We start from the raw sequence: 24,294 nt of genomic DNA on the forward strand, positions 1-24,294 counted from the left end.
AGCTGCAAAAGCAGGCTAGTGTTTGAAACCGCATGTTTACATTGTCAAAAAATTAAGCTTTTTTCCTTGTTTCTTAGCCTAAATTCTAGGCTGGCAAATTCCCATTGAACTTATTCAACTTTTTACTTTTAGTTTTTTGTTTTGCAGTACAGAAACAGCCAAATCACTACATTAAGAAAATGTCCTGTTTTTTAGTATGCGCAAGGTGGAATTATGTGTATAGTTAATCCTGATAGAAAAATAATGGAAGATTAAAAGACAACAACAGCTGAGATGGCAAAGTTCATCAACTTCCTGTCAGGGCCTCTGAAAGAATAAGAGGGGAAAAAAGCCCCACAAAAAGAAGAGTGAAAGAGCTCAAATGGAGATCACACAGTGCACAGTATGAATGTTTCTTCAGTTATATCAAGATATCCAAAATGACTTAATCCCTAAGCTAAATACCACTGAGACAGGAATTGCATAAATACAAAAAAAGTTGAGAGAAAACAAGATGAAGGAAATCTCCAGAAACTGCTAAAATTCCCATTCCCATTCTGATTTGATATTAATTTTATTCTAAACAGTTTGCCTGTCCTTTTCTTCTTTACTCAGGGGCTAAGTAACATGGACAATCACGCCCAGACTGCCATCAAACTTTTAAGTCTTACACTTTGCGTGAGTGACAGTCCTTTAACACATATAGAATGCATGTATGATATTTGTGCATACCCTGTACCACAAATAACCAGGCTAACAGAAAAAAATCAACACTTTCTGCATTTATTAGTCACCTTGAGGTCCTCCATTCTATTCTGAATTGCTGGGAGATCAGATGAGTGACTGGGATCCTGTTCTTTCAATATTTCTTCTGCTTCTGTTACCCAGGCCTCAAGGACTTGCAAGTTCTTGGCAAAGGTTTGATAATCCAACACTCCAGCCTTGAATAGAAAAGGACTCAGTTTAAGAACTTTGGCCACACAGCATCCATATTGACTTTACACTCCTGGTTATTCTCATTATAGATTTGCAGCTGTATAGGCTAGGATCAATTGTAACTGCTGCTTTGCTCACAGACTGTGGAATTACTGTGTTTTTTTCTAGGTTAGAACAGAGAATTTTTGATCATAGCAAAAAGGCAACACTTCGAAGTGTTTAAATGTCTCCTTGCCTTGAAATAGATAACCTTCTCTAACTGCCTTTTATGAAACCAACTCCTCTGCTTAATTTATTGTCAGCAGAGAGAACCACTAGTTGCTATTATTGCAATTTGAAACGAAAAACTTATGTTTTGTCTCCTCACAACACAGTGATGTTATAAGCACATTCTAGACAATGCTGGATTTCTTGGATAAATCCTCCTGTCACCTAAACAGAAGCCACTACACCTTTGTTGCTTTCTCACCCATATACTTTCCTATGGAACACAATCTGCCACTCCTTTTTTTGCTCATTAGTCCCTGGTGACACAAGCAATTAGCAACATCTACTGAACAGGCTCTGACAGAAATGGTAGGTCTCATTAATAGGAACTGTAAAAAACAATGCTACACAATTATTCAGAATCTCTCATTTGTTTTACCGCTAAAGAACTAGCTGGGAAGAGAGATTGTCTTCAGGGGAGCAGTAGCTGTGGATCCAGCTGTTAGCACTGTTGCTATCCACAGAAGCATGGTGCCCTTGGCATTCCAGACGATGGACACTTTCCTCCATGAGGTTTTCTATCCTCTTCCCAGAATTTAGACCTTCTTACAAGGTTTCTATGGTGGACTTGAGCATATTTCTACTCTCAGCTTTGCCTTCCAGGGAAGTCTAAGAAATGCTGATGAACAGGTAACACCACCCTCTTTTTCCCAGGCAGTTTTGGCTAATTTATGTGTTTTCAGGTACCACAGGATGATCAGATTCAAGGACTGAAAACACTCTCTGCATACCTGAAGTACAGCCTGTTGCTTGCGGAGAGCCTGTTCTAGGGTTGACAGATTCTGTTTCAGAGAAAGATAATCAGATTGTATAGCTGCTGCTGCTGAAGCCTCCACCTGGCTTTTTAGCTCCTCTCCCAGTTCTCGAAGAACAACCAGTGACTCCTGCACTGTATTCAAATCCGTGAGTACATCCTGTCGCAACACATTGAATAAAGATATGAATAGTTAACCTGACACTCTGCTGGTGTCATCCTCCCCTGATTTAGAGGAATGAAATGACCAAACTCCATCACTATAGGAAAATTATATTTACTACTGTATTTCAAAGCCAAAGTGTCCACTTACACTCTGTATGAAAAGAAAATGATGTGCAGAATAAAAAAAATACGTTGAAGTACCCGTGCACAGAGGAACAGAAAGAAGTGAGTGCTCAGCTACCTTTGAGCAAGGCTGAGTTACTGATGAGGCAATACTTGTTGAAAAAACCCTTTTGAATTTACTGACACGCTGGTCCTAAACAGTGGCAGCCTCACTGTGGGACAGCTCAGGTCTGACTAGACCTCCCTTTTTTTCCTGTTATGAATTACCAGGAGGGATGAAAAAATAACTTTTGCAAATGGCCTAACATAATGGCTAAAGAATGGGACATCAGGTAACGAAGAAATTATTCGAACTGAACAATTTGAATTGCCAGTCCAGATGACTATGGCAGTAAATGCTCAAAAAGCTCATTAATATGTTCATTTTTCTCCTTACAATTGTTTTGCTTACACTAAAACAATTAACGTTTTATTTTTTTTGTCAATGACACTTAACATTAACTTAAACTCAAAAGAAAAAAAATGTAATCACAGATAGGAGATAAACTGTCCTGCTGCCTTGAGATACAGTCTTGAAAGAGGAAGAACCTCAAGATTTCCAAGTGAATGGTATCCTTCCATAAGGAAGGACACAGACATCCCCAGAACACACACAGTCTCTTTTCATTCCGAAATAGTGGACAGCCTTGATTGGTGGGAATATAGCCAAAGGATCTTGTGTTTTTTTCTATTATAAGGAACTCAATAGATTTGGTAGAGATATTTTCCCAAGTAAGAATCCCTTCGATAAGTAGGGACTTCAGACTGAATCAAATGATATAATTTATCTACCTTCTCCAGAGAGCTGACTTCAGATACAAGCTCCTGAAACAATACCACAAGTAATGGAGGGATCACATGAAAAGCATGCTACCCAAATCTCATGAGTTTCTCAGACATAAAGCTGTCTCTCCTGTGCCTAAGACGCATCAGTGAAAAGAAATGTGTTTGTATGCAAGTTTCCAATACACCAAGTACAGAGTTCAATAATGGAGAGTCTCTTGTGATTTTTAGCCCACAGAGATGTGAAAAACTGCAAAGTTTAAGCGAACATACATTGCAGTCCTGAATCCAAGTAGTAACTTCATCATCAGCAATGTCTTTGCTGGTGGCAGTCTTCAGGAGTTCATTGGTCTGGTCTTCCCTCTGACGGACTGTGGAAAAGCACTGCTGGTAACAGTCCTTGTACCTCTGCCACAGCTGAAGGAGGTTCCTAGAGGCACGCAGCTGCTCTGCAGTCTCCTGCAGAAGGTTGTTCCACCTGGTGAAGAGATTAGATGAATGATCAAAGGCTGTGAGTCCACAAGAACTATTCCTCCTCCTTTTCCTCTCTGCTGTTTCTTGTGGTCTTTTGGCTTTTAAGAAATTTGGTAATAATAAAGATCCAGACATATGGGGGGAAAAAAAAAGGAATCCAAGAAATATGTTGACAGGCTGTTCTGACCTGTCACAGCAGGTCTGATCTGTGCTACATCTTGGATGCTGTATATTAATGCTTGAGGTCAGAGCTGGAGCGCACCTTTTGAAGTGAACCTCCTGCTATTTCCACTTAGCACACTTTGGTTCACTGCACAGAGCATCCATGATCGTCCATGAACTGCCAGTACCAGATTCCCGCAAGGGCCTAAGAGACCCAAACCAGGAATAAACAAGAAACCACTTCTGCTGCTGCAATTTCCTCCCAAACCCTGACAGAATATTTAAAGTCATAAAGCTCTGGGTAACTCCCTTCTAAAATACTTCTAGACCTATTAAAACTCTTTATATTTTTATTATCCAATTAAATATCTAATCCCCCTTTGAATTCTTGGCTGTAATGGCAACCAGAAACATGTACTTTCTCAAATGTACTAGTATTTATCAAATTGCCTCATTATTTCCTTACTAAAAGAAATCACCATATTCTTCAATTATTAGTATATGATAAAAATGAAGTGAAAATTCCATCATTCATCACTGAAACTTTTAAATCCTACAGTATCTTTTTTGAAATGGGGTGAATAATTCTTCCCTCCACTTCCAGATTCTAGGACAGGATGGACCACAGATTAAAATATATTTGGTATGATTGTGTTTTCAAAACAAAACCCCAACTTTCCACCAAACTAGTTTGTGATTTTGGGTCCTGCCTTTCTGTAGCTTCTCTGAGTAAGCCCTTACACTGGTTCTGGCCTGGATTAAAAGTTGGGGAAGCTGTCTGCCAAGCCACTGGTGAAGGCTTAGACCTTCTTGCCTATCATGCCCTTCCTACAACTAAAAATACCAACATAAAGTCTGGGGAACCTCAGGCATGCATAGCAAACAAAATTTTCAGACAGGATTCTTGCATTTTAAGTGCAGTATTATTTTCCAGCATGGTATTTATGAACCTTGGTTGGCAGCCATGCATGGAGCAAAACTACTGACAGTAATGTCCAAATGCTTTGCTCGAGAAAATAATGTTTCATTTATTATTAGTAGTAAAGGAGACATTTCTCCTCCAGCCCTTGACAAAGAAAGGAATAATCCTACCCACCTCCACAAGCCTCCCAAACCCCGAAAAACATAAAATAATAAAATACAACAAAAATAGACATTATGGAAACTGGGTCAATGGATAAATGCAAATTTACCACTGAAAGTAAAGTTCAACACACAGACATTTTCTACCTCATATTCACTTCTTTCAAAGTGTTGGTAAGTGTTTCAGTCACTGGTGGGTGACATTCTTTCAACAGCTGATTGGTCACAGAACCAAATTTCTGTAAGCTATTTTCTTGCTGTTCTAATTCATCTTGTAAGCTCTAAAACACATAGAATAATGATAATAATAAAAATACATTAGTTATTAACAATTGCATGATGTAGAAACATTTCAAAATAGTATATATTAATTACATCATACAGGTTATGAATGAAAAATGATTTCATGTGTGTTTCATCTAAACAGAAGGTTGTTTAATATAAAGACTGCTGTTAGATTAATTTGATTCAATATTGTGGTGTATCAAAAAGTAAATTTTAACCTAATATCTTCTCAAAATGTAAAAATCTTGTAAAAGAATTTATTCTAAACAAGTACTCTTGCACAGAAGGAGTAAGTGTATGGAACTGCTTCAGAAATTAAAACTTAACTGATGGAAGAAAACAAATTAAGTAATATTTTCTTGTTTAGAACAAAATGAAAAAAGTAACAGTACAAAAAAGCTTTATTCTGAAAATGAGGCTCTTACTCTTCTGTTTATCAGTCTGAAGTACTGCCGGCAGGGAAAATGCTCTTTTTTTTTTAACCTTAAATATTTTTATGCATATTATTACAGTTTGAACAGCCTAGCAAATCTCAACCTGATTAAACACTATAATCAAGATCTTAATAAGTAAAAAAAGTAATTTTCTGTACCTATTGTTTTACTGATTCCTCCTGACACATAAAAAAATGAAAACAGAATAGTGGCTGTGAAGTGCATTAATGCACGCTCTTTAAATCTGGTTTGAAAAGTGCTGTTCATGTCTAGGGCATTTGGCTTTATATCTGTCTGGACTTCAAATCACACAAAATATCTAAATGATAATGTAAACTTAAATTTGCTGGCAAATACTAACAACACATGTTCTTGTTACTTTAAGCATCTGGAAATGTTTGCATAATTATTTTTGATTCCAAACACAACAACTTTCTTTGAAATAAAAGATTATTCTATGTAATAGAATATGTAACAATATGTAACAATAATTTTAATAATTATTTAAACTAATTTATTTCAGTTAATATTAATGTATAATCTTATAAAAGAAGTCTCATTGTATTTTATGGTTTTCTTACAGCGGAAAACCACTTGAACATGTGAGTATCTCAGCTTTTGGAATATTATTTTCTTTGATCTTCAATCTACTGCAACCACAGGGTTGAGGCAGGGGGGGAAGGTTTAAAACATGATCTCAACATGTGCCAGTAGCTCAGAAGCCTGACAAAGCAGAGTGAGAAATTTTAGTTATAATGGTCACCAGCATGATACAAAAATTTTTAACGCTTCGACAGTACAGCTCAAAATTTAAAAGAACATCATCAAATATCTAAAAGGAAAACAACCATCATCATTTTATTTTTTCTGCAAAATGAAAAATGCAGTGGCTATTTGATAACGTGTTCTCTTAATGTCATGAGATTTTAATGTGCCACTATGTCTGTACTTCAATTTCTTATGAACCGAAATGTATAGTTATCTGCATCCATGCAATAAGGACACAATTAATCCTTAAATCCATCCTTAGTACGCCAAGAGGCATGGTATTCTTTTCACCTGAAGGTTATCAACTTGGATTTTCACAGCTTCCAAAGAACCAATAAGAAGATAAAAACGGGACAAAGAATATCTGGCTTCTGCCAGGTAACTATTCAGTTCTTCATAAGTCCCTTTGTAAATGCTCCACTGATCAAAAACAGATTGCAACAATATCTTCAGTTGGCTAACCTAGGAGGAAGATAAAAAAAAAAAAGTAAATGAAAAGCTTTCAAGATATTTGGCTTTTGATTAAATTATTTCCTTTGTTTTGATCTCAGACACTACATGTTCTACATGCCTAATCTTAAACCTGTTGGAGAATGAAGACTTTGCACAACAACCAGCGGGTCTTATGCTGGGTATGGCATAAAGTTCTGCTTGATTTTATAAAGCTAGGATGGCAGGGACTGAGAAGGTATCAAGTCCATTCTACTTTGGTCCAAAGCAGGATCAAGAGAAATTGCTTAAGACTATGAAACACATATCCCTAAGGCAGGCAAGTCAGCATATGAAAGTCAGCAGAGAGGCTAGCACTAACACATTGCATTCCTCCTGAGAAGGCAGACTGATGTTGTCAAGCTTTGGATGATGACAATTAATGCTGATCTCTTCCTTATTCTGTGAGACCTGTGCGCTTGAAAAGCCAGTTCCTCACAGATCATTTGGTACCTTGCCACTAAATATCAAGAAGTATCTAAAAAGCTTCAATTACAAGAATTAAAAGCATCCTTGAAATAGGAAATATTATACACACTTTATGTGGAGTGTACACACAAACTTGGGGATGGATGGAAACAGGGACACAATTCAGAATCTCTTCCCCTATGATACAGAAGAAATCCACTAGTTGCAAACTGCTAATTCTCCCTCTCCTCCATGCCCTGTCCCTGGAGCTATAATTTGCCCCTTGATGATTCTTTTACCATGTGATCCAAATTGGCCCAGGAATGGTTAATTTCTTGCAGTGTATTCATAACAGCAGAAGAGACTTCTTTGTTCTTGTTCTGTATCAAAGAAAGACCACTCTGTTCTACATTTTCTACTTCTTTTTCCTTTGTTCTTATTGATTCTTCTAATTCCTGAAAAGAAAAAGAAGATACCTGAGTATTTTTGTTTGTTTAATTGGATAGATAATGGCCTTGAGATAGAAAAGATGCCCATAAGCTCCTTAGTTTAAAAAATAGTAAAGTCACTCTTGCATACTTTGGCTTTTAATTCTCAAGAGAATCATAACTCATCAGCAATTTTAGTTAATATTTTATGTTCCCTTTAAAGCATAGTTGTTTGCCTTTAATTTAAATAGAACCATGTCCTCTACATTCAACTTCTGTGTAATCTGCTTTCATGTAAGAGTCCGAAGCTCATTAAAAATAGGACAGCAGTTTGAATACATGGGAAAATTGTGTGTCTTAGTTTATCCTAGAACACTGAGGGGGCTTTTTAATTAGTGCAAAGTTGGTTTAAGCTTCTGGAAAAAAAAATGAATTTTGCCACCCAAGGAAAAGGACAAAATGACTTCCTAGGGAAAGATGTCAATTTGCCATGTCTCCTCACATGAAGTGGAGTCTTTATTCCTTTGCCAGGTCGCAGAAAAGTCCCTTGCCTGAGGACAGCAAGCCTTCCCCTAGATGACAAGTTCATTGGAGTCCAGCCAATGACAACAAGCAACAGACTGCAGGAATTTTCCTTATTGCCTCCTCAAGGTTGCATGCCATTGGGAAGCATTAAGGAGCTCGATACAATTTTGCTTATCTCAGTGTTCCCACACACTAACCCAAGAAAACGGGAAGAAAATGAACAGTGGGGGTGAAAACAAGTGAAGAAAACAGGGCTGAGTACATAAGCACTGAGGCCATGACAACTTGTTAGTGGCTTGTTTTGCTGCTTCAGGCAAGTGCTGACTGTGCTGTTGATTTAAGATGACTCTAGATTGGTCATGGAAATGCTGATTCAAAGTTTGCTGGTTTTATCATGTTTTCTCAATAAGTGAAGTGCAGAAGCTCTGGTATGTAACATTTGTTAGTCACAATGCCTGTGATCTTCCTCATGCCTCAATAGCATGAGAATGAAGTTACAAAATGAAGGAGAGAGAACAAGAAGACTCAGTGAACAACTGTGAGTCACATAGCACACTCCCATAAGCTCATTCCTAGCCAGGAATCTACCTGTATAATTTCATGGCACGGTGCAGGGAGATCCAAGAAAGTCTGCAGTGCTCTGACTCATATGGAAGATGTGTAGCTTCACGTAGTGCAAACACTGAGCCTGAGCAGAGAGGGGAAGTATGGCTTGTAGGCTTCAGGCCAGCACAAATTTGTGTTTACTTGTCTGGACATAAAGTAGTCAGCGTGATATGGAAAGCAGACTGTGAGGTGAGAGCAATCTTGGGATGCCTCTACATTAAGTAGTACATCTTGTGATCTCAGGTTATATTTTAATTTTCTGAAAGTCTTTCCTTACTGAGAGAGATGGCTCACCAGGGAAACAAAAAAACACAACAAAACTCTGAGCAAATGGGAAACGTCTTTCAATAAATTACTCTCTCCAAGGATCAAAAAACCAGCAACAATAACAAGTGAACCATTGCCATAACAGACTTTACGTTTTACATAGTGTGTGTGGGGGGGGTTTACATTTTAGATAGTGGAACTAAATTCTGCCCAGTTTTGAAAACCCTTGCTATTGACAGAATTTATCCCTGCACACATACAACATACTTTTGTCTATATACCTATATGTGAGAGCATTTTTGCTGTACTGTTTATTCTTAGCCTTTTCTTCTGTATTATTTCACATTTCTTCAAACCTCTAGCCATGACCTTGTTCCAGACTATAGCCTTGTAGTAATACATCTTTTTTTTTTTTTACCAGCTGACACCAAAGCGAACACTTCTAAGTTGTACATAGTAAAAAGTGGATTTTAACACTTAAGTTTGTAGAGGGTTGCTCCAAAATTCAGAATGTAAAAGAGCCAGAAGTTTCAAACACGAAGAATAGCAAATATTTCTGGTTGTCTGTGAAAAAGGTTTTCGTATTCATCATTTTAAACTCATAACTGAATTAAAGACACATTACTGTTTCCGATCTGTGATGGGAAAAAATGGTTCCCTTCACTTATTAATATAACGCTAGGCAGCAGCTAACATCAGTTAATAAATAAACTACAGCTTTTGTACTAGTTGAACTGGATACCTGGGAGTGTCTGATACAGTTATTTCTTAAACAATTTTTTTCTCTGCTGATCAAAGGTCTTGCCATTCATAACTGACTCCCCAAGTGTATTTGCTAACTTCCCTGACCAAAAGGAATGATGAAGGTGATAAATCAGATTCAGCTTTGAACTCAGCCAAGCACAGCCTGCCAATTATGTCAGGCTATGCTAAATTACCCTTGCTTCAGTCGTATGGGCTTATTGTGCTGAAACCATAAAGATACCTGAATTGAAACTAAGAACTGCAACCAGTTTGAAAACTTAGGTCAAGAACTTTGGAAAAAAAATAGACTTCTAACATATCCAGCCTAAACAACTATTTGCCTTTACAGAAACAAAGATGGGTTTAATACACTGGTGAATACAGATGAAATTCTCTTATGCATTTCGTTTGAATAGATTTCCAGCTGTTCTTTTTGTGAGGACTTAAAAAAGCTAGATGATACTTGTCCCATTCATTAAATGTATGCAAGAAAGACAGCCACACTAATATAAACACACTTCCTTACTCCTTTTTAAGGGGATGAGAACACCAAGATTTTGAGAATGCAGTTGTCCTGACAGAGTTCAGTTACGCATTTGATCTGGTGTGAAATTTATTATTTGGTGTCTGGTAGAACAAAATACTTTTGAGCAAAAATGATCTGATGCCTGATACCATGTAGAGGCCTTGTTTATAAATTCAGAAAACTATATTTTGCTTATACATCTATAAGCTTGAACTGTAGCCTGACAGCTCCAGAAGCAAGCTTCTAACTACTTAAATATGTAGTATTCTGAGTAAGATGTTCAGAGTCAACTGTGATACCCTAATTCACTGCTGTCTAGTCCTTGTATGAATTTTACATGAAAAACTGAGGTGGTTCGAAACTTATGTGCATTATGTATAGCTGAGCTTTGCCTCATCCTGTCTTTGCCCATCATAATCATGATTCTCCTTCCTGTCTTCTGAAAGCAAAAGGGAACCCAGCACTATTTCCTTCTCTGGATATTTGAATATTTGAAAAAATTTGATTCCTAACACATTTTGAATAAAAGCATAAAACCTCCTTGGATTGTAGAATTTTTCTTTGAGTAGTCAGGTGGAATATATCATGTAGAAAAAGAATAGAAAAAAAGGGGGGAACAGAGGAAAGGTAGCGATAAGGCAGAAAAAACAAGTTCCGGAATAGTCAAGCATAGTGTTCGTAACACTGAGTTCCATAAGACAGGCTAAACAGGAATGGGAACATATTCCTTTGATGGCCTTTCTAGTTCAGTACACCTGGCATTCTTGGAAATGTCCATGGTTTAATACACAATACAAAAAGAATAATGACTTTGGTTGCTTTTAAAGATCTTTGGGACATTATCATTCCTTCCTCCTTTCTTATTGCTTTCACTTTAGAAATGAAATCTCTCCCTCACTGAAGTAAAGAGGAGTTCTGTCACTGACTTCACTGATACAAAGATTTCACATGGCTTTATCAAGTGTTGTTTCTAACTGTTGGAAAGAGAACATTGTTATTTATAATGGGACATTACCTGACAGTCTTTCAAAGCATTCTGTACTGAAGCCTGGTCTCCAATTTTCTGTTGCTGTTTCAGTTTCTTCTCTTGGGTTTCAAACCAAGCTTTTAGGCACTGGACATTATTTTCATATTCTGTCCAGGATTCCTGCAGACCTTCCAACAGCTGAATCTGCAAAGAAATATGAGTATATACTTTCTCATACAATTACCTTTATTGCTGGGTCAATTAAAAAAATCAGTGAAGATCAATGCTGACCAGTGCCTTCTCAGAATTCAATGTTTTCAGAATTTAAAAACAGTATATGCATTCAAATTGAAATATATCTGTTATTTGTAAAAGAGTTCACAATAAAAAACCTGCTTTATCCAGAAATAATTATATAGAGATAACATATTAAAATATTATGACACACTGAAAGAAGATAACACTTTAGCAGAACATTTTTATGAAGTGTAATTCTTTTCAGAGATCAAGGACCTCAGGAATTCCCAAATAAAACTAAGCATACAAACATAAGTCTTATATTTCTTGCTTATAACTGTAAAGTAGATGAAGATTTAGATTACCTCCTTTGTCAATTGACTGCTTTAAAGTTACTTAGATTTTTCTGATTGTTCTAGGTGTTATTCAATGACAAATGAGATAGCACCTCTATTCTTAAAAAAAGAAAAAGAAAGAAAGAAATAACAAAGCAGAATTTGAAAAGAGCAGCACTGTCATAAAAAGCATTCACATTACTTAAGACAAACTCCACTGTAGGGAATGAGCCATCTTAATTAGCTGTAATCTTAATTAGAGCTGCTTGAGGATGTGATGGTCAATAGCAGCCTTGGCCACAGTGATGATGAGACAGCTGTGAGTGAAGTAAGTAAAGCAAGTAGCAGACTAAAGACCCTTAAAATAGCAGACTTTGGTTTGTTCAGGTAAGCATGATCCCATGGGAAACTGTACTGAAGGACAAAGGAGTGCAAGAAACTGGTTGATCTTCAAGGACAACTTCCTCAAGTCACAAAAATGGCAAATCCACAGAAAGTGGATTACAAAGCACGGGACTAGAAGCATGGCCTGGCCATTCAGGGCTGATGTTTGGAAAGCAAAATCTTGGCTGGAACTAACTAGTGAGAGACAGAAGCCCTTCTTGTTACTCTTCACAAGTTCATCAACTAAGGGGAAAACACAGAATAGTCTGAGGTACACAGTGCCTTCTTTGCTCTGATCTTACTGACAAGGTCTCCTCTCATGCCTCCCAGGTCTTCATGCTATTTAACAAATTTTGGCATGCAGAGGTACTAGCCACGGTAGAGGAAGAAAGAATTACGGGCTACTTAAGTAAGCTGGACATATAAAAGTCCACAGAACCAGACAGGATGCATCTGAGGGTGTCAATGTCGTTTCAAGGCTGCTGTCTATCACCTTTAAGAGGTGGAGGAAGGTTGGAGGAAGTTGCTGGTGACTGGAAAAAGGCTATACCGCAAATCCTACCAGAAGCCACTTCCACGTGCATAAAGAACAAGGAGGAGGAACAAGCATGGTCTTACCAAGGGCAAATTGTGCCTGACCTAACTGATTGCCTCTGCTATGATGATATGACTGACCCTGTGGATAAGTGGAGAGTAGTAGATGTTGTTTACCTTGGCTTTAGCAAGATTTTTGATATGGTATCCCATAGTACCCTTGTAGTGAAATTGAGGAGGCATGGGCTGGATGGGAGGTATACAAACGAATGAACTGATTGAAGTTGTCAGGCTTAAACGTTAGTGGTGAACATTTTGATGTCTATCTGGCAGTCATTTACAAGATGCACCTTCAGATTCAGTCCTGGGGTTGGTATTGTTTAATACCTTCATCAATAAAATGAACGACATGATGGACTGTGCTTTCAGCAGATTCATAGATGACACTGATTTGGGAGAAGTAGTTGATATGCTGGAGAGTAGAGCTGCTATTCAGAGAAACCTCAACAAGATGAAGGAATAGGCTCATCAATCCTCAAGAAATTCAGCAAAGACAAATGTGAAGTCCTGCACCTGGGACAAAATAACCTCATGCAACAACACAGGCAAGCAGCAGGCTGGATAGAAGAAAAGGACCTAGGGGCTATGGTGGGCAATAACTTGCACATAATAAGTCAGCAGTGTGAATCTGTGCTGATGGTGGCCAACTGCATCCTGGTTTAGATTATTGAGAGTGCACCCAGCACGTCAAGAGAAGTGGTTCTTTCCTTCTCCTTAACACTTGTGACCCATTTTGGGCCCTCCAGTGCAAGGGAGAGATTGACAAACTGGTGAATGGCCACTAAGGTTGTTAGGGGGCTGGAGCACATAACATGCATGGAGAGGCTGGCTTCAATCAGCCTGGGGAAAGGAAGGCAAAGGAAGCATCTCATTGTGCTGTCCATTCCTTATGGGGAGTTATGAAGAAGATGGAGGCAGACTATTCTTGGAGATACACAATAAAAGGAACAGAGATAACAGTAAAAAGTTGCAGCAAGGGAAATTCTGATTGGGAACAAGGCAAAAACTTGTCCCCCACAGGAGTGGTCAAACACAGGAACGGGCTGCCCAGAGAGGCTGTGGAATCTCTCCTTGGAGATTTTCAAAACTCAGCTAAGCAAGTCCCTGTGCAAGCTGATCTAACTGTAAAGTTAGCTTTGAAGTGGAGGTTGGACTAGATGACTGCAGAGGCTTCCAACCTTATAGTTCTATGTATTTTGAAAGTTCGCTACAGAGCGGCTAGGTTTTTTTTCCTTTACCTTTTCTGTTACCAGGCCTTGCAGGATTTGCCAACGTCTGTTCATTGCTCCGAGCTGCTCTGCAAAATCAGTTTTGTCGCTACGTTTACTTTCAACATCCTGGCTGCTAATTTGTAGCACTGATTGGTTCACAAAATCTACCGTCAGTTGTTTGCAATTTAAATCTATCTTGAAACCCTAGAAGAAAAGAAGGGAATCAAAAACTCAAAATATAAGTACCATAATTTCTTACCTTCCTGCAAAAGAGAGGAAAAATGTTCACAAATTACAACTTTACAACAATTTAGCAAAAAGTTTTTTTAGCAATTGAACAACAAATAAAAAAATTGTTACTTTTTCTTAAATATTGAGAAATAAACCAGCAATACACTGCCTTTGGAATAAAGAATCTGCCTTCCCCAGTACTCCTGCCCAAAAAAAAAAGAAAAAAAAAATCAGTAAAATTATTGATATTGGTCTCAAGGATCAGATTTAAGAAAAACTGGGTATATATTAATTTTTTTCTCATTATTTAGTCTCAAAATTTTTAATTCAAAAACAGAGAAGATGGAAAATATTCTTACATACAAAGAAGAATAATAGCCAAGAAGTAAAGTGATTTTTCAGACTAGTGAAACAAATCTGACATTGAGAAGAAAGTCACTGGGTGCAGATCCATTACATGAGTGCTACAGATCCAGTTAAAGAAGTGAAATTGTCTTATATCTATACTCTTCAATAGTTATCTTAAGATACTGTATCTTTTATTTCTGCTTCAGATACTGACCAAAATTATCTTGATCTCTACACCACTGGCCACCTTCCAGAACACGCTACACTTTGAGGAAAAGGTGATGTTATGCAGAGAATTCATAAAACAACATACACAAATTGCAAAGACAGATCTAATAAGGTTTAATCATGTGCATATTGCTTTGGATTTACCTGGAAATTAAGGCAAGCATCTCAAAAATTATATTCCTGCCATAACTAAACAGCAGACTAAAAGTAATTTTGGCTTCTTTTCCACAATATCAAATATTATCCAATTCTAACTTGGGTACAATTCTAACCACTTCACAATGTAAGTTGTCTGGGTGTTTTTTTTTCCTTAAATCACACAGTTACATATGTATACATATTTAATGGGGATAATTCAAAAGGGAAATCAATAACATTTCCACTCAGTACCTTGTACTTCTGGACGTACTCCTGAATGACTTTCTGTCCTACTACATTTTTTATATTCTCTTCATCCTGCTGAATGACATTTTCCATCAGGGAAATCCAGCTCATAACTTCAGTGATAGCATGGCGAGAGGGAATTTTGTCCATTTGGAGCTGTAGAGATAACAGAATTAAAATGCACGTTGTGAAGAAAATGGATAAGAATTCCTTGCTTTGCATTATCATAGTACATATCCTTTATCTGTTCTCTTATTATGATGTTATTCTACATCCCTAACATATCACTGAAGTTTATAAAAAAAAGTAAAAAAACAAAGGTTTTAATAGGAGATATATTATATACCTGCATGCATCCTTACAAGAAAATCTTATATTAAAGGCTTCTTATTTCCATCCTTCATTGTACAAAGAAACTGGACAAACTCAAAGATTCCATTTCTCACTTCCAAAAGGTTCTGCATTCTTATTCCATAATTCTGCATTGGGCTGATGTAGAAGATCAACTTTAAGATATGCTTTTCCTGTCCTTGTATATGGCTAATGAATAGACCCATGGAAAATAATTTTATACAACTCTTCTTGTGGTGGTGATTTTTAAATGGGCTGATTTTGAATAGTACTTGTTTTTTTCTGAAAAGATTAACTTTCAACATTTGATACAGTAGGGCTTGCTTACATTTAGTTACTCAGAAACATGTTCTATGATATTTTTAGGTAGACATATATTTTGCACTACAAGAGTGTTCAGAGAACTACTGAATGACATTATTTCATTTAATATAACACTCAGGTAACATTTGTTACCCTTTTTCTCTCCCCCTAAATTAAAATGGTATGACTAACTCTTAAAACATTTCAAATTATAAACTGAAGCAACTGCTTAGACTGATAACCTCCAACTTTTAGACCAGCATAATTCTTTGACTTCAGTATTATAGCACTAAAAAAAAACAAAACTACACAACTAAAACCCTTCTGCTCGTACATGCACTAGCAGGAACCTTGCACAATGTTTTTACATTTATTTTGTCTTGCATAGACTTGAACCCAGTCTATTCATTTTGAACAAATCCACCATCCAAATCTGATGGGGCACACAGGGATGTGAACCGTCTTTTTCCAAAAAGCATACCAACATGTTGAAAAAACCTTCATCTCTTCTTTGGTTAAAATTTAACAAATATAACTGTCTAAGTTTGACACTAACACCAATTGGTGCTAGAGAGTATGGGTAGACAGGATTTGGACATGAGTGTACGCTTTCCCACGTTAGAACAGGAGTAATGTTGTTCCTATCTTGCCTCACGTGGATAAATTGAGGAAGGGAGTAACTATCTCTCAAAGGCAGTGCCAACTTTATGGTCTGAATTTTCTGGAATATCAAAGGCCATCACCGGCCTTCCTTACCTGGTGCAATTTTTCTTGTACTGCTGGGATTTGTGTGAGCAGCTCTGTCCACTGACTGTCAATGTGGGACAATCCCGCACGCAATGCTGCTGTATCCACCTTCTTCAGTCTGAGGAGCTGGTTCCCAGTACTCAGGACAGAAGATTTCTGTGATGATTTAGCATCCACTTCTTTAGAAAACTCCTGTAAGCAGAATAATTTTTGTGGAAATAATCAACTACTTGTTTACTGTACTTAAAGCTTTTACTTCAGAAAGCCAAGAATATCCTCCCTTCCCTTTAAAACTAAGTAATTTCTATTAGTGTTTACCAGCTATACTTCAGATCAAGAGAGAATAAAAATTGTTTTCAGTCATAAAACTATTTTCTGTTTTCAGAATCATCAAGCTTTACAATCCTCACATACGGTAAAGCAGTGCTGAATGTGCAAACGGACCAGTTTTTTGAAAGACAGTTCACCTATAGAAGTAGATTTTTTTTTTGCATACTCACTACTTCAACTACAAGGAAAAAGTATAACCATATGATTGCTCAACTGTTTGTTTGTAATTGGAAAGAAAAAGGTGTCCTAGGTCTATGAACGACTTACCAAAAAGGAGTTCAGATGGTCTCGGACTGTTTCCAGTTCCTGAGGAACTGTCAAAGACTTCTGGCTCCAAAATTCAAGTCGCTCCTTTGCAGATTGTAACCAACATGTCAGTTCACTTGATTCACTCTGATATCTGTAAAGATGTTTAAAGAAAACTAAAACAGTCATCATCACTTCTTGCCTCCAACTGAGCAGTCTCTCCTCCATGTGTTAGAGGAAGATATTTTATGCCAGATTTAAAATAAAAATCTTTTCTTTCCTTTATTAAATTTCAGGAAAATGCGATTTAAAGACATGCATGATATCAGGAAGCTCTTATTTTAGCCTTTACACACACAATTCCTAACAGTGTCTTCTTTTTGCCTCTTAGGAAAAACTAAGTTTAATGAAGGACTAGTAACTAGGTTATCAATCTGTTTGGGCAAGCTGCAACAGCACCATACCCCATCTCACACACATAAACACATTTTTGCTTTCCATTAGAAGGCTCAGTCTTCCAAAAGCTTTACCACGAGGTATCTCAGAGTAGAAATGTCTTGTTTTTTTCTTTTCAGAAACTATCTCCATATCATTTCATATGCCAAGCAACTAATGAGTTGTCGGAATGAGAGTGTCTCCGCATAACCTTTATACATACAATCCCTTTATGTATCTCTCTTGAAAGGCTAGTGAACCAACAAGCCAGGGATATTATAATAGACAAAGCCTGTATATCACTTTAGGTAATTCATTCAAAAGTAGCATATGAACACTACCCTTACATTAAAGGCAGCTAAGAGCTCCCTTCCATATATGCAATGACACAGACCCACAAGAACCCAGCAGTGGCAATGCCCCTGCTAGAACACTCTGAGGCTGCTCATGCTGCCTAGCAAAGCACACACCCTTTCTCATCAACCTGTATGGACATGGGGCTTCTAATTTAGTAATCTAAATAAGGTATGTTCTGACTTCCTCCCACCAGCTGTTGCCTGGTACATGTTTTATTGCAAATGAGAGAGTATGATATCACTTGTATAGCACAGTAGTAGGATACTGTAGCGTAGTCAAACTATCACATACATCTCAAAGTACTTTCTTTTAAATGTTGAACCTAATAGTTCTGGGTTCAGAATGACTTTGACCTGAACAGCACAGGTGAAGAAGTTTATACTGTCCATTACAACAGCATTACCTTGTCCAGTGCTTCAGTATTGTCTCCAGCCTCTGAAGCTCCTTGGTAACCTTGCTGGTGTTACTTAACCAGTGTTCTCCTAGTTGGTTCAGTTGACTTTCAAGATCTGAGCAGCTAACAGAAAAAAGGAGCCTCTTCCCATCATCTAGCACTTGGTATAATTTAGGTTGGTATTCAGTCAGGTTAGATCTCAGATGCTGTAATGACAGAGATGGTTAGATAGCTCTGCAGGTCTCTGCTACCACACCTTCTCAACATTTAGTTTTCTTTCATTGCATTTTGTAGCACACCCAGTGCCACCATGGCACATCACTTTTTTTCTCTGCTCCAGCTCTAGAACTGCTTGAGAACCATCATGCCGGTAACCTCCTCGAAGTCTGAACATGCTGTCACAAAACCCCTCACTGGGTAAAGAATTTGTATATGTGGGCAAATATACCTGCCAAATTCCGCTATCATTACACAAATAGTACAGATTTTTAAAACATCTGTATATTTGACTAAGCTTGAACACAAAATGTACATGCATTCCCATTTTTTCAGTTATGCTGAAACTAACCTGAAGAAAAAGTGTACAAAACTACCAGTCTCATGAAGAGTATATAAACTTTCTATCATTCTTCTTATTTTCTCTTTCACATAAATAGAACTCTAATAACTTAACAGGATTTTTATATTTATATATGTGTGTGTGTGTACTTACATATAACTTATACATAAATAAATAACTCGTAGAGAATAGCATAAAAAATTCCAAGATAGCCATAAATTAATTATGATGGATTTTTAACCTAAACAGGTCACAGGGAGAGGAAAAAAAGGTATTAAAGATTATGCCATAGCAGAGTCCAATAATCTGTATTTGAATAACCTAATTTATGTAATTTACAAGAGAAACAAAAGAGGAAAAGTAATTTAGAGTCAGGACCAACACAAACAATGCCTAGCATTAAACAAAACCAAAATAAAACCCCAACACAATAGATTGCTTAAGCTCTCCTCACACAATTGCAAAAGCAGAAAGCTGTCTGGTAAAAGAACAATACACATAACAAATTCAGAGTAGACAGGAAGTCAATTTGCAAGAACAATTTGGCAAACACTTCACTGTAAAACAAAACAAGAAAACAAAAAAAAACCAAAAAGGTCTGGTATATAAGGAGACAAAACCGAAACACTAGACCAGAATTCTCATTTTGAGAACAGACAGAAAAAACAGGATGTGGCAGAAAACCTATATTTAACCTACTAATTCTTGTTGTATTTGAGAAGGAGGAAGGCAACTTGGGGAACCGCAGGTTGTTCAGCCTCACCTTACTCTCTGGAAAGATATGGAGCACATCCCCTTGGAATCCATTTTCAAGGACAGAAAGGACCAAAAGGTAATCAGGAATATTCATCTTAGACTCACTAACTTGACAGCCTTTTATGACAAAATTACTGTCTCTGTGGATGAGACTGACTTCAGTACGGCCTTTTGACATGGTCTCCCACAGGACCCTCCTCTGGAAGTGGAGAGAATGTGGGCTGGATAAATGGACTGATATGTGGGTTGAAAACCAGCTGCACTACCAGTCTCCAACATTAATGATCACAGGCTTGATGTCTGGCTGGCAGACTGTAATGGGCAGAGTACTCCAGGGATTGTTGATATTTGAGCCCGATCATCTTCAACATCTTCATTAATGGCATGGATGATGATCGAGAGTGCTCCCTCAGTAAATTTGTGGATCACACTAACGTAGGGAAAGTGGCTGACAAAAAAAAATGGCAGACAGTCCAGAGACACTTTGATAAACTTGAGGTTGGAGGCAGCAGAAACCTTAGGAGGCTCAAAAAGAAGTGCAAATTCTTTGACTTGGGCAGAATAAACCTGTTTCTCGGTACAGGCTAGGAAGGGAATGGTAAGTGTATTTAACCTGGCATCTTCCATAACCAAGACATTGTGAATAAGGCAAGCCACAGCACTGGCCTATGTGATGACTGCAAACAATCAACTCTAAGTTGTTATACCCAACTACATGGTGCTGATGAGGCCACATCTAGTGCATCTGATTCTGCCCTGCCCCCACCTCCCACCCAGTTAAAGAAGAAGCAAGTAGTCACGGTCTAGTGTAGAGTTATTAAGATGCTTAGGGACCTAGAGCGCATGTCCTTTAAAAAGAGGCTGAGGGAGGTGTGCGTGTTTCAGACTGACAAACAGGAGGCTAAGGGCCAGTGTAACAAAGGCCTAGAATCATAGAAACATAGAATTGTTTTGGTTGGAAGAGACCTTTAAGATCATCGAGTCCAACTGTTAACCTAGCACTGCCAAGTCCACCACTAAACCATGTCCCTTAGTGCCACATCTACCCGTCTTTTAAATACCTTCAGGGATGGTGTCTCAACCACTTCCCTGGGCAGCCTGTTCCAATGCTTGACCACCCTTTAGGTGACAAAATTTTTCATAATATCCAATCTAAACCTCCCCTGGCACAATTTGAGGCCATTTCCTCTCGTCCTATTGCTTGTTACGTGGGAGAAGAGACCAACACCCACCTCGCAACAACCTCCTTTCGGGTGGTTGTCGAGAGTGATATGGTCTCCCCTCAGCCTCCTTTTCTCCAGACTAAACAACCTCAGTTCCCTCAGGCACTCCTCATAAGACTTGTGCTCTAGACCCTTCACCAGCTTCGTTGCCCTTCTTTGGACTCACTCCAGCACCTCAATGTGTCTCTTGTAGTGAGGGGCCCAAAACTGAACACCATATTCAAGGTGCAGCCTCACCAGTGCCGAGTACAGGGGGACAATCATTTCCCTAGTCCTGCTTGCCACACTACTTCTGACGAAGGCAGGATGCTGTTGGCCTTCTTGGCTACCTGGGCACAATGCTGGATCATATTCAGCTGGCTATCGACCAACACCTGCAGGTCCTTTCCTGCTGGGCAGCTTTCCAGCCGCTGTTCCCCAAGCCTGTAGCGTTGCATGGTGTTGTTGTGCCCCAAGTGCAGGACCCGACACTTAGCCTTGCAGAACCTCATACAACTGGCCTCGGCTCATTGATCCAGCCTGTTGAGATCCCTCTACAGAGCCTTCCTACCCTCAAGCAGATCAACACTCGCACCCAACTTGGTGTCATCTGCAAACTTACTGAGGGTGCACTAGATCCCCTCGTTCAGATCATTGATAAAGAGAACTGGCCCCAATACTGAGCCCTCGGGAACATCACTTGTGACTGGCTGCCAACTGGATTTAACTCAATTCACCACAACTCTTTGGGCCCAGACGTCCGGCCAGTTTTCTATCCAGCGAAGAGTACACCTGTCCAAGCCATGAGCAGCCAGTTTCTCCAGGAGAATGCTGTGGGAAATGGTGTCAAAGGCTTTACAAAAGTCTAGGTAGACAACATCCACAGCCTTTCCCTCATTCACTAAGTGGGTCACCTTGTCACAGAAGGAGATCAGGTTAGTCAAGCAGGACCTGCATTTCATAAACCCATGTTGACTGGGCCTGATCACCTGGTTGTCCCATACATGCCCCATGATAGCACTCAAGATGATCTCCTTCATAACCTTCCCTGGCACTGAGGTCAGACTGACAGGCCTGTAGCTCCCCAGATCCTCCTTCTGGCCCTTCTTGTAGGTGGGTGTCACATTTGCTAACTTTCAGTCAACTGGGACCTCCTCAGTGAGCCAGAACTGCTGATAAATGTTGGAAAGTGGCTTTGTGAGCACTTCTGCCAGCTCTCTCAGTACCCTTGGGTGGATCCTATCTGGTCCCATAGACTTGTACGTGTCTAAGTGGTGGAGCAGGTTGCTAACCATTTCCCCTTGGATTATGGGGGCTTCATTCTGCTCCCCATTCCTGTCTTTCAGCTCAAGGGCCTGGGTACCTGCAGAACAACTGGTCTAACTACTAAAGACTGAGGCAAAGAAGGCATTAAGTACCTCAGCCTTTTCCTCATCCTTTGTCACTATGTTTCCCCCCCGCACCCAATAAATGACGGAGATTCTCCTTAGTCCTCCTTTTGTTGCTAATGTATTTATAGAAACATGTCTTATTGTCTTTTATGGCAGCAGACAGATTAAGTTCTAGTTGGGCTTTGGGTCTTCTAATTTTCTCTCTGCATAACCTCATGACATCCTTGTAGTCCTCCTGAGTTGCCTGCCCCTTTTTCCAAAGGTCATAAACTCTCTGTTTTCTTGAGTTCCAGCCAAAGCTCTGTTTAGCCAGGCTGGTCTTCTTCCCTGCCGGCTTGTCTTTCGGCACATTGGGGACGGCCTCCTCCTGCATCTTTAAGGCTTCCTTCTTGAAGAATGTCCAGCCTTCCTGGACTCCTTTGCTCTTCAGGACTCTGTCAACCAGTCTCCTAAACAGGCCAAAGTCTTCCCTCCGGCAGTCCAGGGCAGCAGTTCTGCTGACCCCCCTCCTTATTTTTCTGAGAACTGAAAACTATAATTTTGTGAACACTATGCCCAACCGTCACATCACCCCCAAGTCCTTCTCAGTTTGCAGACAACAGGTCCAGCAGGGCACCTTCCCTAGTTGGCTCACTCACTAGCTGTGTCAGAAGGTTATCTTCCACACACTCCAGGAACATCCTAGACTATTTCTGGTGTAATGTATTTCCAGGAGACATCTGGTAAGTTGAAGTCCCCCATAAGAACAAGGGCTAGCAATTGTGTGACTTCTCCCAGCTGCTTATAGAACATTTCGTCTGCCTCTTCATCCTGCTTGGGTGGTCTATAGCAGACTACCACCATGGTATCTGCCTTGTTGGCCTTCCCCCTGATTCTTACCCATAAACACTCACCATCATCAAGTTCTAGACAATCAAAACACTCCGCAACACACAGAGCCACCCCATTGCCTCTCCTACTTTGCCTATCCCTTCTGAAGAGTTTATAGCCATCCATTGCAGCACTCCAGTTCTGCGAGTCATCCCACCATGTTTCTGTGATGACAACTATATCATAGTTTTCCTCCTGCACAATGGCTTCCAGCTGCCCCTGTTTGTTGCCCATGCTGTATGCATTGGTGTAGATGTACTTCAGTTGGGCTATTGATCCCACCACCTTTTTCGGGGGAGAAGTCCTAGTTCCTACATGACCATTCTCAGATGCTTCCGTGGTTTCTAACCCATCAATAACCCTTGTGTCTTTGCTGTCGCATGGCTCTCCATCCCCTACCTCCACTGAGACAGCAGACCAAAGGACCTCGCTAGCACACCGACCCACAAACATTGGCGTGCCGCCCGCAGGCTTATCAGCCCCAGGCCTACAACTATTTGGAGCAGAATTAAAAAGATAATAGAGGTAAATGCTCCTCAGTAGTGCCACACAATATAAAAAGGACAATGGCGACAAGCTGAAAGTTGAAGGCTTAGATTGGGCATTATAGAAAACCTTTTCAGAAGGATGTGGTGCAGCATTGCAATTGATCCCCAGCTTGGCTGTGGGATATCCATCTTTCGAGGTTTCCAATGCTGTGGCTGATCCAGCCAATGATAACTGTCCTGCTTCAAGTGGAAGGCTGGACTAGACGACCTTCAGAGGTCCCTTTCATCCCACTTTTCCATAAAGAATGTCTAAAAACCACCAACCTGAAAAAGTGTAATCCGGTCTGTAAGCCTGTCCTCCGTCTCTTCCACCAAACCAACAGTGGGGATGCTACCTTCAACAGACTCCAGTTGTCTGGTAAGTTCCTGGTAATCTTCATCCAGATGCATCCAGGTCTGCAAACACAAATTATCCACATATATGGTGAATACTGATCTGCGTATCTAGAATTTTTATTACTTGATTTCTCAATCTGAAATCCTACAGCTGCATGGCTGTGAATGTACAGCAATAACAGTACAAATGTCTGGTGAACCTATAATAAGACACCATCTCTGTGTCAAGCTCAGCTTTTAGAGAGAACACATTGATAAAGCTGTCATGGTCTCCATGTCAGCTAAGGGTAAGCAGTCTCTTAAAT

At 39.2% G+C, this 24,294-nt stretch overlaps 1 protein-coding gene across 1 annotated transcript in view; it reads right to left on the reverse strand.

Moving 5' to 3' along the window:
- LOC137660879 (nesprin-1-like) overlaps positions 1-24,294 on the reverse strand; it is a 233,977-nt gene that overhangs the window by 15,339 nt on the left and 194,344 nt on the right. The window contains 13 exon segments of the mRNA XM_068396056.1: positions 774-920; positions 1,914-2,096; positions 3,320-3,524; positions 4,913-5,046; positions 6,544-6,714; positions 7,449-7,604; positions 11,261-11,416; positions 14,001-14,177; positions 15,171-15,320; positions 16,575-16,757; positions 17,163-17,295; positions 18,337-18,533; positions 23,918-24,049. Of these exon segments, the coding sequence (XP_068252157.1) occupies positions 774-920; positions 1,914-2,096; positions 3,320-3,524; positions 4,913-5,046; positions 6,544-6,714; positions 7,449-7,604; positions 11,261-11,416; positions 14,001-14,177; positions 15,171-15,320; positions 16,575-16,757; positions 17,163-17,295; positions 18,337-18,533; positions 23,918-24,049 (2,124 nt within the window).

The sequence above is a fragment of the Nyctibius grandis genome, chromosome 1, assembly GCF_013368605.1.
Source record: "Nyctibius grandis isolate bNycGra1 chromosome 1, bNycGra1.pri, whole genome shotgun sequence".
Taxonomy (NCBI): domain Eukaryota; kingdom Metazoa; phylum Chordata; class Aves; order Nyctibiiformes; family Nyctibiidae; genus Nyctibius; species Nyctibius grandis.